The sequence below is a fragment of the Thunnus albacares genome, chromosome 17 (assembly GCF_914725855.1).
Source record: "Thunnus albacares chromosome 17, fThuAlb1.1, whole genome shotgun sequence".
Classification (NCBI taxonomy): domain Eukaryota; kingdom Metazoa; phylum Chordata; class Actinopteri; order Scombriformes; family Scombridae; genus Thunnus; species Thunnus albacares.
In genome coordinates, this window is record NC_058122.1 from 6,369,617 (window position 1) to 6,382,835 (window position 13,219).

At 44.0% G+C, this 13,219-nt stretch overlaps 1 protein-coding gene across 2 annotated transcripts; it reads left to right on the forward strand.

Annotated features, from left to right (window-relative positions):
• The first annotated feature begins 683 nt into the window (after positions 1–683).
• LOC122967028 (probable serine/threonine-protein kinase DDB_G0280133) lies at positions 684–11,951 on the forward strand. 2 transcript variants are annotated; one of them, XM_044331400.1, is made up of 2 exons: positions 684–1,003; positions 7,420–11,951. In XM_044331400.1, the coding sequence occupies exon 2, from the start codon at positions 7,976–7,978 to the stop codon at positions 9,857–9,859; it is 1,884 nt and encodes a 627-aa protein (XP_044187335.1). In that variant the 5' UTR covers positions 684–1,003; positions 7,420–7,975; the 3' UTR covers positions 9,860–11,951. The 2 variants fall into 2 exon arrangements, with proteins under 2 accessions (XP_044187335.1, XP_044187336.1); XM_044331401.1 differs by lacking the exon at positions 684–1,003 and adding an exon at positions 1,758–2,101.
• The last annotated feature ends 1,268 nt before the right edge of the window (positions 11,952–13,219 follow it).

Here is a 13,219-nt window from a genome sequence, read left to right on the forward strand (position 1 = left end):
TATACTTGTTATTTTCTGTCCAGGCCTTTAACCTGTGAGATATTTATCAGGCTTTTACGGAACTTCATGCAATAGTTCGACATTTTAAGGAATATGCTTATTTGCTTATTTGTGTTCTTGCCAGGAGTTAAGAAGCCAGAAGAGAAGATTGATACCACTGTCAGATGAGAGTGGTATCAATCTTCTCAACTCTCAGCAAGAAAACAAACAAGTGTATTTTAGCTTAAAGCTTCTCTACCAACTGAGGCAAAAATATGAAATAACAGTTAAATATATATATAAATACAGCTAAACTCAAAAAGCCACTTCCCAAAACACCAGCTGTGGTGGGTTAAACTGGTTCTTTTTATATTTCTTTGCTCATGGTTTGTTTCTATGTGTTTCCACTGCATGCTGTATTTTTAATGTCTATATCCTTATTATGGGTATCATAGCCCTTCATCTGACTGAGTCTGGCTTTGAGCCTAGTCCCTCCCCCTCCAGGCCTTTCTCCTCCCCCGCCGCTCCCCCTGCATCTCCTCTCCTGCAACAGGATTTGAAGGCGAGGAGAGAGGGAGGGGGCAGAGCCGAGAGAGAAACAAAAAACGTGACTAGGCACCCAAAGCGTCCTGTTATGCAACAACTGACCTACTAACATACATTTAGAGACTCAGAGAGAGAGAAGGACAGAGAAGGAGGGAGAGAGAGAGAGAGGGAGGGAGAGAGAGAGCGAGAGAGAAGGAAATAGAGAGAGAGAGGAAGAGAGAGAGATAGAGAGAAAGAGAGAGAGGGAGGGAGAGAGAGAGGAATTGGAGCAAACATGACATGAGGAGCGCACTGAAAACAAGCGGCACTGTGTTCGCACTCTTCTCATATACCTGCACTAATCGGAGAGCTGGTGTTTTGAAAGTGACGGGCGGAGTGTGTGAGAGCAGCAGCCCGGCGACCCATGCGCAAAGCGGATTGTTGGACAGGAACGAAGCTGTCGGTTCCCTATGTGGATTCTGCTTTTTAGACAAAAACGGTGAGTTTACGTCATTATTAATAACTGCATCATTTTATTAATAGCTGTTTGATATAACACAGAGGCTCTAAATACTTTGGCTTTTTGCATTTTTTGTGATGAGTCGCCGCTCTTACTCCATGAGTGTTTGTTTTGGTGCTGGGGCGCATTATCTCAATGTCAAGGCGAGGCTGTTTTCCCCTCCTCTGTAGCCTATGTGGGGGTCTGTGTGTGTATATGTGTCTGAGGAAGGGGAGGGAGAGGAGGGGGTAGCCAGAGGTTATGGGATTCCTTCAGAAAAAAAAAAAGGTGCGGTGAGGCTCGTTTGGTGGAAACACACGGAGGCGAATGGGGATGATTTGGAGAGGTGCCATAGTTGTAATGAGGCAGGGTCAACGCATCCGCGCTGTTATGTTATGATGCGTACCCCCACCATCTATTCACTGCTGGCTGTGCTGGTTTTTAGGGGACAGTTTTGGTCTGTTTATTCCAGTTTCCTTTCACTAATACACCTGCTTTCGTAACACACGTGGCTCAGACAAAATATTAAATAAGTGCGCAGGTATTTGTTACATATTTACTACATTATTATTATGTAGAGTTAACAATATCCCCAGTTATTATTATATTTTATATTAATTATTATTCATTGTATTATTATTAGTAGTAGTAGTATTAGTATTAGTACTAGTAGTATTAGTAGTATGATTATTATTCCATGTAAGTGATGTTCAGTGTCAGGTTTATATGTTGTAGAGACTCTGAACAGCCACTTATTTTTACTCGGCTACTTTTGGGTTAGTAGGGTAGTCCATGCAGACAACTGGAAAAATCCCATGCAGGCTCCGAGGACACACTTCTCTCCGTCACGTGTAGCAGCTCTTTGTAAAGGTTAACGCGGCTGTGCAGCCCTCCGGGTTAACCCTTTAGTCGCAGTCTGAGGAGCCAACACAAATCCAGAGCAGACACGACAGGCATCATCCGTCCTGGACACATTAGGATATTCAGTCTGAGTCTTTCTCTATTGTTTACAAAGCTCGGGCCGGAATTGATGCCAGAAATAGAAAAGAATGGAGAATGGTGAAGTTCGCGGGCTCTGATGACTGCAGCCGCTGCAAGGTGAGGTGTGGACCAGAACATCTGGATCAAATGTGGGTCAGATGTGTCTATGTGTGGCTCCTGAGCAGCGCAGCGACAATAAGGACAAGTTTGATTATAGAGCGGGTGAAAATGCGCAAATAGTTTGTTGATGAGATTTTTTTTTTTTTTTTTTTTTTTTGGAGAAAGTGGGTGAATTTCATGGCACAGTTGGATTCGTGCAGTTGCCTTGGATGACTGGGGATCCGATTAAATATGCATGAATGCGATTTGTCAGACAGTGCAACAAAGGAGGCATGCGGGGTAACATATTTCTCACAATGTGTTGCTACGTGAATGATAAGTGATTACGAGGGATTGTTTTATCCGCTTTGCGCGCAGCCTATCAAAGGCTGAATTAAACAATATAATATGGCCTTAAATTGAACTTGAGCGGCTAAAACAACTCTGCTTGGCTGCAGTCCAGTGCTTCAGTATAATGGTGAAAAATGTACTGTAACTTTTAGGCTCATATAGACAAATACTTTATGATTTTTGTGTACTATTGGAAATTTTGTTTTAAAAGGGAAAACTAATCTCTGCTTCATTTTCCACACCTGCTTTGTGATTTACATTAGACTGCACGTGGGCATGGTCATCCCCCTCCTTCTCTTGCTGTATTCCAGCAATGGCATGCGTTCAGACATCATCTGCACTAACAGCTTATATCCATATGTTTCACACATAATAGCAATGTGAAAAAGCGATTTTACTAGGTTTCAAAGAGATTTCAGTTTCAGACGTCCATCATTGTTGTGAAGGACAGCCTCCCTCCTCAATGGACTGAAGCATCACTGTAACCATTTTACGCATTGGAAGTTTAGCATGTGCCGCATCTGTACAGTAACTATATACCATATAGAGAAATTGAAGAGGTTATGCGGGTTGCATAATGAATGAATTAAATAATTAAAATGGATTAAAGAACGGGGCAGATTATGCAATCGGCGGAAACCCATAGTCGGCGGGCCGACCGCGCAGCGCTTTGCTTTGCTGTGGAGCAGCCGCTGCCAATTGGTTGGCGTACACACTGGGTCTCTATTGCCAGCTAAGAATGTAGGTCAGATTAGTCCTGTGGGAGGGGGGATGAGGCGCACAACCGCCGCTGACTAGAAAAGCAGAATCAAACCCCCACCAAAATAAATCCTCGCCCCGCCATAACAAAGAAAGGAGGCAGGCATGCAGAAATAGAAGATAGACACAGTGATTAAAAAAAGAAAAAAAAAAAAAAGAAAAAAGCCATGCGCGACCTAAATAAATAATATCATTTCAACTTATACACTTTTGGGGGGAAAAAAACCCTCATACCGTTTTAGGTCATTTCAAGCAAATTGCATCAATGATCTGAAAGGCTGCTTTGTGGTTATTTAGGTTTTATTAAAAGTCTGTCTGTGTCCAGCTTTACTAAATAAATCCACTTCAAATCTGGGAGGGGAATTCATGCTCAGAAGCGTAGCGGTTTCCATCCTGTCCCACTTTGTGGCCTCTTGACTTTTTCTGGGTTTCCTGGCACATGTAAGATGATAAAAGATGAGGGCCGTGCTTTGTTATTGTGCTGTGGTTTGCAGCCAGCGAAGAGAGGCGAATTACAGCATTTAGTAGGCCAAGGGAGCACATGTGACTGGTGAAACACATGGACTGAGTCACTATGCTTTTTTCCCTTCCAGAGAGAGAGAGAGAGAGAGAGAGAGAGAGAGAGAGAGAGAGAGAGAGAGAGAAAGGGAGGAAGAGAGAGAAAGAGAAAGAGAGAGAGAGATATGGCCATGTGTTCTTGGAACAAGGATCTAGCTTGGATAGGACTCCACCTTGCTGGCATGCTGCCCAATTCCTTAACACACACCCCCCTCCCCTTTTCAGCCCCCAGACTTGGAATTCAAGCAGACCCCACCCATGACACCCCGACCCCCAACCCTGCACCACGTGCCATACACTGCATTCTTCCCAGGGAAGGGTAGGGGTGGTGGGGGGGGATCAACAGTTTCATTCCCCTTTCTCTGAAACATGCCCCCCCCCCCCCCCCCCCCCCCCCCCCTCCTCCTCCTTTTATTTTAGATCTGCTCCCATTTCCTGAAACGCTCCACAGAAACACGTGCAGGGGTTTGAACTCAGTCCACTGTTTCCAAAGCTCGTTGCCACATTTAGACTCTTGCGGTGAGGGCCCTGTGGTTGTGTGAGCGAGTGCAACTTGGATTCTTTTACTGTGCTATCATTCCACAAGTGCCACAGAGACCCAGTGATGACACGTGAAGAATATATGATAAATTGGAAAGAGTAATCTAGGTCAAAGCACAGGAAAATGTGTGCAGGGGAGTGGTGCAGTACACTGCAGGTCTTCTTGCTTTAGCAGGATGTATTTGTATTTGTATTTGAGCAATGAATTCAGTTTATTCATGCAAATAAAATGGCTGCTTTTTAATAGCTTTTGGTAGCAGTGGTTTATTCGCCACGTTTCTGTAATTTTAATGACAAAGAGTTTAACACTGAATGGATTACAGGATGAGTTGTGAGGGTGACACCTTTTGTGATTCACACTCACTCACATGGTTCAATATTGAGGTTTGAACAGAGGGAGAGACAGAGAGGCACACAGAAAGAGCGAGAGCCAACACAGCGAGTTAATTAAACACAAGAGTTCATTCATGTGTCTCGCTCATCCTGACTGCAGGAGAGATATGCAATATACGCAACCAGTGACGTCAATCACTCTCCTTTTGTTACAGAATGTTGTTTTCTCACCAGCTGCTTTTGACCATGTCAAGCCACTGGTTGATTGGAAGGGAGAGAATATCCAATATGATTGGCTGCCCCTTCTGTTTTCCCCCTTTTGTTGCTATGGGTGACACATTCCCTCTATTGATGTAATACCAACCTTGCAGAATTGCCACTGGTTTCCCCCATACCCAGTTACAATCTCATCTCCATCTCTCTCTTTGTTTCAACTCTCCCTCATTGATTCCCTACATGTCTTTGTCTATGCTCCACTTGCTCTCACCTCCATCTAAATTTAGTCGATGCTCTAATTCTATTCTCTTTTTGTCTTTTTTTCTGATCTCTCCCTTGTCTCTCACTACTTCACCTCTCTGCAGCTCTGCTGACCTATATTTCAGCGAGCCGTAGCCTACAGTGTAGGCAGCTAGACTTGTGTTTACAGAGTGCAGTCGGTCCCCAGTTTCTGGGTCAGTGGGACACGCTGAGAAAAAGTCTATCGCCTCATTCTTCCTCTCTCGTGCCTGACAGCCACATGTCAAAGGCTCACGAGGATAACCGTAAACCGTTCAGCCAAGCAGAGAGAAAAAAATCCAGACGTTTTACAACAAATCAAGTGTGAATGTGGCATTAAATGTTGTAGTAAACACTGAAAATATTTAAAGAAAAAGAAATGGAAAAGTAAAAATAAAAATGATGGTCAGGTCCAGTATTTTTTCTGCCATTGTTTACATTTTAGAGCTAAAAAAGAAAAATCATCCCCTTTCCAGAATCTGGGCTGAAATCCATATCCAGCGCATGGATACGCCTGTAGTTACATAATGGTGTCAGATCTGAGGGAAGAGCAGAGTATAACCAGTACAAACACCTTGCCAGATTATGAGATTACAGATTCAGACAGTGTAATAGTGCTTATGGAGTTTAACCTAGGAGTGCAGATGTTGAGTAACACACACTCAGTGCAGCTGATAAATCTACTGTCGCACTTTTATTATGGCTACGTTTTAATATGGAATTATTTACCCCGATGCATATATGATTAATACTTTTGTCACCAAATTTTGATATTTTTATAGTTCGACCTTCAATACTTACTTAATCCCACTGTAAATTTATGGTTATCTAAGTGCAAAGACAGTCATTTTACTAGATGTACAATACATGTTGGTTGTTGTCTCACATTTCTAAAAGTGCAAATCATACTACATGTGTGATCTTATTATTTTTCCCAAGAAATGTTTATTCCATTTCTGTGATATAAATTAGAGGATAATGAGGTATTTATCTTTAAAATAATGTGGTATACAGTATATTTATAACTAATTCCAGACTTAATTTATTTTAACATAAAAATATAACAAAGAATTACTTTCCTGTTCAACCCATTGGTGTTATGCCCTAATATTTACCACATCAAATGGTTTTGTCTAGAAGCACACCTGTTCAGCTCATTACAGAGGACACCCTGCTGTGTCTGAGCTCTGAAGCACACATCTCCACAGTAATAAGATTGTTCGACCACCCTTGTGTTTTACCCAAATGTTAACAAGCTGTGTTATTCCTGCCCGTGTCCTGCCTCCTTCCTTTCCGGGGGCCCTTGACCTATATTTATCAATGCCCTACCTCCCAGCTGCCCCCCACACCTCCAAATCTCATGCCCCAGTCTCAGCCTCTTTAGCCTTGACCTGCACTGGCTGCTGCCTTTGTCTGCCTTATCTGCTCACTCTGCATCAGTGATTTGGCATTGAGTTGTTTTGGCGAAGAATGCTGCCACATTCCTCTGCGGATGAACGCATGGGGGTGGGGGGTGGGGGGGGTGGGGGGGTTGGGAGGGGTTTAAGTAGTGTTTGTGGACGGGGTTTCTCTGTGGAAAAATCAGCAGACTGTCTCTCATGGAGGTTTTTCTCTCAAAATGTTATAAAATGGATCCAGGGAACCCCCACCAGTCCTGCAACTGACTCACCCTCCACTCTGTCTGCCCCAGATACTCAAAACCAAAAAAGCTAATCCTTTAACAGTCTAGGTTTTGTGCTCTCAGCATAGTCTCGATCCATGTGTCTGAATAATGCAACTTCTGTGGTGTTACACTATTTATTTCATGTATGCACTTGCCTCAGTTTCCATGTATGGAAATTTTAATTACCAGTCTTTTAGCTGCCTCATATATTTTGACTCCTTTTTGAACTACTGGGTGACAAGATGAAACAAGGTCATGAGCCTTGCAATGAACTCATTGCCCACATTACATCACAAAAGTCAACATCAACATGCCAGGCTTAAGGTCAGGGGTCATAGGCTGCAGACGGAGCAGATCAATAGCAGGGCCAAAAGGTCAGACAGTGAGGTCTAGCAACCATTCATTGGTTGCCATGGGTGACACAGTCCGACAAAGCCAAACATGCTAAAACAGCGTAAAGTGTGGATGTAGAAATGTTTTCCTTTTATATGTTTTTGATAACTGTGCATGAGAAAATAATAGGTGAAATGACAAAAAATGCCTAAAAATAAAATATTTGAAGCCTCATATGCGTTATAGAACACCAGCAGACCACATGGATTAACACATCTTTTTTTCTCTGTTTTTATCTCTGCAGCCTTTCATCTTGCAGTCAACTGTGGAGAGAAGAGAGACAGACAGAGGGGAGAGAGAGAGAGAGAGAGCGAGCGAGCCTCCCCAAGAGACTGACACGCTGAGGTAGACAGGCCGACCTACATCCTGCTGTTTGCGTGGAGATCTAGGACACTTCTCCGCCAGCTTAGCTCAGTGTGCTGTTCTTATGCTAAACCTATAACAACCAGAGGAAGAAAAGCAAGAGAAAAAAAGAGCTTTAAGGAAGTTTTTCTTTTCCTCAAATTCAAGACTGATCTGATCCAGTTAGGGTCTATGATACTTTGAAGAGTCTGGACACTGAACCAAAAACCCTTCAAGTGGATAAATGAGGGTTTCTAATGCTGAACTCCAGCTGTTCTTGATCTTTTTGGCTAATTTGGACACTTGAGTCTGAACCTACAATAAACAAACTGACCAAGACCTTTGAGAGAAAATCTTCAGAGGTGTTTTATCACCATCCCCTCCTCCCCTTGACCTCTGACCTACTTCTATCCCTAGTCGCCCAAGCAACATTTCAAACTGGCTACCGCTAGACAAGAATGGAAAATCTGACTTCAGGGAATAACCTAAACTGCCTTGAGACTTTCACAGGTTATGAAGAGTCTCTTTCACCTATCCAAGGGACTCCAACTCGCCTAGGGCGCCTCATCAAACCCAAACCCAATATGAGCTGCAGACGAAAGCGCGAGTTCATTTCCGATGAGAAGAAGGATGCCTCCTATTGGGAGAAACGCCGCAAAAACAACGAGGCGGCCAAGCGCTCCCGGGAGAAGCGACGTCTCAATGACATGGTTTTAGAGAACCGTGTCATTGCACTGAACGATGAGAATGTGAGGCTCAAGACAGAGCTACTCCAGCTGAAGCTGCGCTTTGGCCTTATAAGCACTGCCTCCTACATTGAAAAGAGCCAACAGATTGGCGGAGGCAACAGCACAGGAAATGGAGGCTCCTCCTCGTCCACCTCCTCTTCTACTCAGTACTACTCCAGCGGTTACTCAAGTAGTTCTCAGGTGATGATGAACTCTGACTCCTCCGAAACAGAGCAGTCAGGACGCAGTGAGGGCCACAGGCAGCTGGTGAAATACTCCCCACGTGGCTCCCTTTCTGACATGTCTGATGGCTCCTCTAGGGACAGCCCCGAGCCAATTCCCTTTGAGATCAAACAGGAAGGTGATAGGTTGGAGATGGACATTGCCAATGGCACCACCACCCAGATCATGTTCAACATCCACCGCGGTCTGGCCTCTGTACCCACTCATCACCAGATCCAGCAGCATTCTCAGGAGCTGGAGGCTGCATATCACAGCCAACAGCAGCAGCAGCAGCAGCAGCACCTTCACCAACAACAGCAACCCCATCAGGAGCCTGTTACTGCTATCAGCACTGTCAGCCAGCCTACCCCTCACCCACCTGCTGCACAGAGGAGTGTCATTCTGTATGGCTCCAGCAGTGCCTCCTATCCTGTGGACACCCTGACAAGGCCCCAGGATATCGATCTGAAGGCAGCCCAGAAGCAGAGCAGCAGTAACAGCCAGACGTGTGCCAGCCGACTACCCCAGTCCATTACGGAGAGCTCCACAGAGACACTTGCGGAGGTGACAAAGCAGCTTGAGAGGAAGACATTAGACTCCCCTCCTTATGAGCTCTCAGACAACCGTAATGAGGCTGGAGAGAGACAGGTGTACAGAGTTTGCCAACTTCCCCAGCAGCACCTGCAACAGGAGCATCAGCAGCAGCACCAGCAGGAGAGTGATTCATCTGCAGAGCTCCTCCACAAACAAGTGGAGGGGTTCAACCACTCCCACCTGTACCACCATCTACAGCAGCCTCATCCTTCATACCTCAGTGCCCAAGACGAGGAGCCACCTGTGCTTACCTATGAAGGTGGGCCCCGGAACGAAGCTTACTACCAAGGCCAATCAAGCTCCTCTAGCAAGGACACCTCATCCAGTGATGGAGATCCCCGGAGCTCCGACAAAGAGGCCTCCACGGATGATGATGAGTCCCCCTCCTCGTCCTGCTCAGACATGGGCAGCTACCACAACCAACATCTTACCGGCCTCCACCAGCCTGCCTCCCCTCAGCCCTCCTCCCAGGGCTGCTCTCAAGCCCAGGGCCGGGATCTCCAGGGGGAGGTGAAGGGCACAGCGTTGCCCCACAAACTCAGACTCAAACATCGGGCCATGAGCACCGGCAGCAGTGGTGGCCACTGCTCCGGCCAGGAGTCCCCAACCACTCCTCCCTCAGCCACGCCACCTCCCCTGCCCCAGCATCCCTATTTATCCCTCACGCCACAGCAGAACATTAAGCGAGAAAGCCTGAGCCCAGGTGGAGGCTGTAAACAGGCAGCGTCAGGGGAGGGGAGCAGGAAGGAGAACGGGAAAAAGGAGACAGGTGGACGACGGAACAAGAGGCGAGATTAAGTGACATAAACTTTTTAAAGCCTGTCACAATGTAAGCATTTTGTGATGCTCTATAAACTAAAGACACAACTACCCTGCCATCATGCCTTTGCCCTATAATCAAATCCCCTCCTAAAGCCCTTGGGACAGGAAGCTGGGCTCTTCTACTCCCCTACCCCCAATGTCACCAAAAAAAGGCTGGACATCTTGTAGGGCTGTATCATATTTGTATATATTGTACAGATTTGTCATTTCTTACATCCTCTCCATATTTACAGAAGCACTTTTGTTTATGTGATGAGAGGAGGAATGGAACTGCCTGCTTTTCTACTTTTGTCATTAAACAACCTACAGCAGAGTACATCAGCGAAAGCACATTTTGATCACTTACAAACAAGAATGTAAAAAAAGAAAAGTTTCGAGCTTTATCAGTACTATAAATTTGGTACATATCTGACTGTAGACAAACATACACATGTATGGCTCTCTGCCTTAAAATCAAATGCAAATGTACACTGGGGACATTCCCTCGACCAAAGAAGCACCAACACCACAATATCAAGTTCCATACCTCTTCCCAGACCCTACCTCTACCAACCCATACTCCCCCCCAACCATCTCTATTATTTCACAAAAGATCTGCATCACCTTTATTTTTTAAGCACTTGGTTTGTATATTACTGTGATATATGAATATTGTATCTATTATAAATATATATTTTACAAAGAAATTTGAATACAAATTCAACAAAAAATGCGACAAACCTGCAATGGTAAAAGAGGATTTTGAAAGTGACCATCCTATTATGAATCACATTTACTGTACAGCCACATTGTCTACTGTTGCTACAGGACCCATTCAAATTAAAACACCTCTTTCTTGATTGTTAAGCTTTAGCATTAATCATTTGTTAATGCCCTGTTTACACAGAAATGGCCGTCCACTTTGGAGCGCCAACAGCACTGAATGGAGAACATAATGTTTCCTGAGGCAAGGGCCTCATTAAAATGTTTGGATTTCGTAACCTTTAACCAGCCTTTAAATATTTGGTGGAATTCACCAGCTGCAGGCTTTAAGCCTTTAGTTTATTTGAGCTTTATCAACCATATCTTGTGTTTGTTACCATTCACTGGCCCAATGTATTTATTTCCCTCTCCTCCACACGCCCATCACTGTAGAAAAAGCCCACAGGAACATAGACCGAGAATGTGTACAGACCTTTTTAGATACATACTGCAGCCTTGAGTTTGGATTGTGATGTAGGCATGGGAGACTTGGGGGCAAAAGCAGGAGGAATTAAGTCGCATTTGTGTAAACACACTACAGTGCACTGAACAAAGGAAAACTGAGAAACCCTGTGTTCCTCTTGTGTAAAGAACAGAGCCCTCCATAGTTACTGTACATTTATTGACATTAAATTAGGCTTGTGAGTTATTGTGAAAAAGTTAATACAATTCCTTTATTTCTCTAAACCTCCGATTGGCGCCAACATTAAAATTCCATATAAAACATGAACAATCTGAACTTGAATTAATGAAGAAATTGACTTCCCTTGTTTCCCATGTGCCTCCATTACTCATCTCTCATGGTCATTCTGCTACTGGGCAGTGATGAATTGCCTACACTGGATCCTACTTTAACAAAAGTCTATGTACCATGTTTGGCTTTTTGGTGCTTGTGTATAAATGTAAAGTTCCCCCACCCTCGAACAACACTGTAATGTTTATTTCATTGGTTTTATATCCTCTTTTTTCGTCAAGGTGTTGTTCTGTTTTCCTCTATACTGTGTCTTTCTCCTATTGACTGTGATGACATGTATTTGCCTCATTCCTCCTCCCTCCTTCCCCTTTTTTCAGTGTGTATTAATCAGTAATGTTTGTGGTTTTACTGATGGTTTTATGAAAAAGACAAGAGGACAAAAAAAAGAAACAGGCAAAGATAGTGTGGTGTTTAGAGATGGGTGGTGGTTGGTCTGGTTGGTCATTACCATCACTTCCTTTTGACATGAATATGTATGTAAAGACACTAATGTTCATCGTGGAAGATGGGAGCATTTCAAGATCGAAAATGAAATAAAAAGAATGTTGACCCTATCAACATATCATGAAAAGAGCCTGTTTTTCTCCGTTCTTTCAGCAGTGTTTGTTTGGTTTAGCACAATGAAACCTGTTTGAGGGCTACACATATTTCAAAGCAACACTTGCTGCTCAACTAGAGCTGAAAGCCACCAGTGTCATGGAGTAGGACTGGGTATAAACATACAAAAGTGAAACATGACTATCATACAGTGCCTCATTTAAAAGCAGCACATCTTGTCGTGATTTATTACGAATTATCAAGCAACTTTTACAGCCCACAAAGCAAGACTGACATTGAACTGAGCAGCCATTTAGATCTGTTTAACACGCTTTGGCGTTAAGAAGCAGCGCCTGTCAACATAGCAATCACAGTCTGTAGGCAGCCTGGCTCGTCATCCTATCAACTGTGAAGATGATCTAACCTTATGCCAGAACCACCAGTTAGGTAATACATTACTCACTGATTGACATAAGAGAATGAATCACCATCAGCAAGCAGGAAAACAGAACAAATTAGGGCAATACGGCATTATAACCATACTTAGTTTTAGTTTCTTGATACTGTATGCCATATTACACAAGGACATGCCCCTGTTTGCAGTAAGATTTCTATAATGCAGATCGTTTAGACTTTCCAAAAAAGGACATTCGATTTGAGACAACACAAGTGCAACTCTGATGTTTAAAGCTTGATAGGCACACCCTGTATCCATTGTGCAGAGATAACCTTGTATAGAGCTACTCCCCATGGGCAACTCACTCTTTTTGGCATCGACAGCTAATCTGCAATGAGAGGAGCTCCGCAGTGACACACTGACACACTTTGCCCGGTGGGGCCAGCAAACTCCCTGGCAAGCGTGTCTGATGTAACACTGGCCTACTTCTACGAATAGACACAAGCTTAAAGCATGAAAATACCATCAAATGTTGCTCTCACGTTAAACAGACACCCTCACATAGGTACACACACACACACACACGCTCCTCTGATTATAGCCTCTGCACTTGAAGACTCATGTTTAAACCTCTTTGATGTCTCACTACTTTTGACACACTTCACAAGACCTTGAGTGGACCTAAAAAGGACTGATTAACAAGCTGAAAATGGATTAAAAAAAAACCTCTCTGAGTTCTAAAATGCTTCTCTGCTCTAACATGAACTCACTCAGCAGAGAGACACTGGCTCACAAAAGCAAAGGATCACTTTTTGTTGGAACAACTTGAACAGGTGTGCCCCGAAATCCAGAATATTTATAGCAGAGGAGCAACACAAACAGGAGCGTGTTTCAAACTAAACAGGCT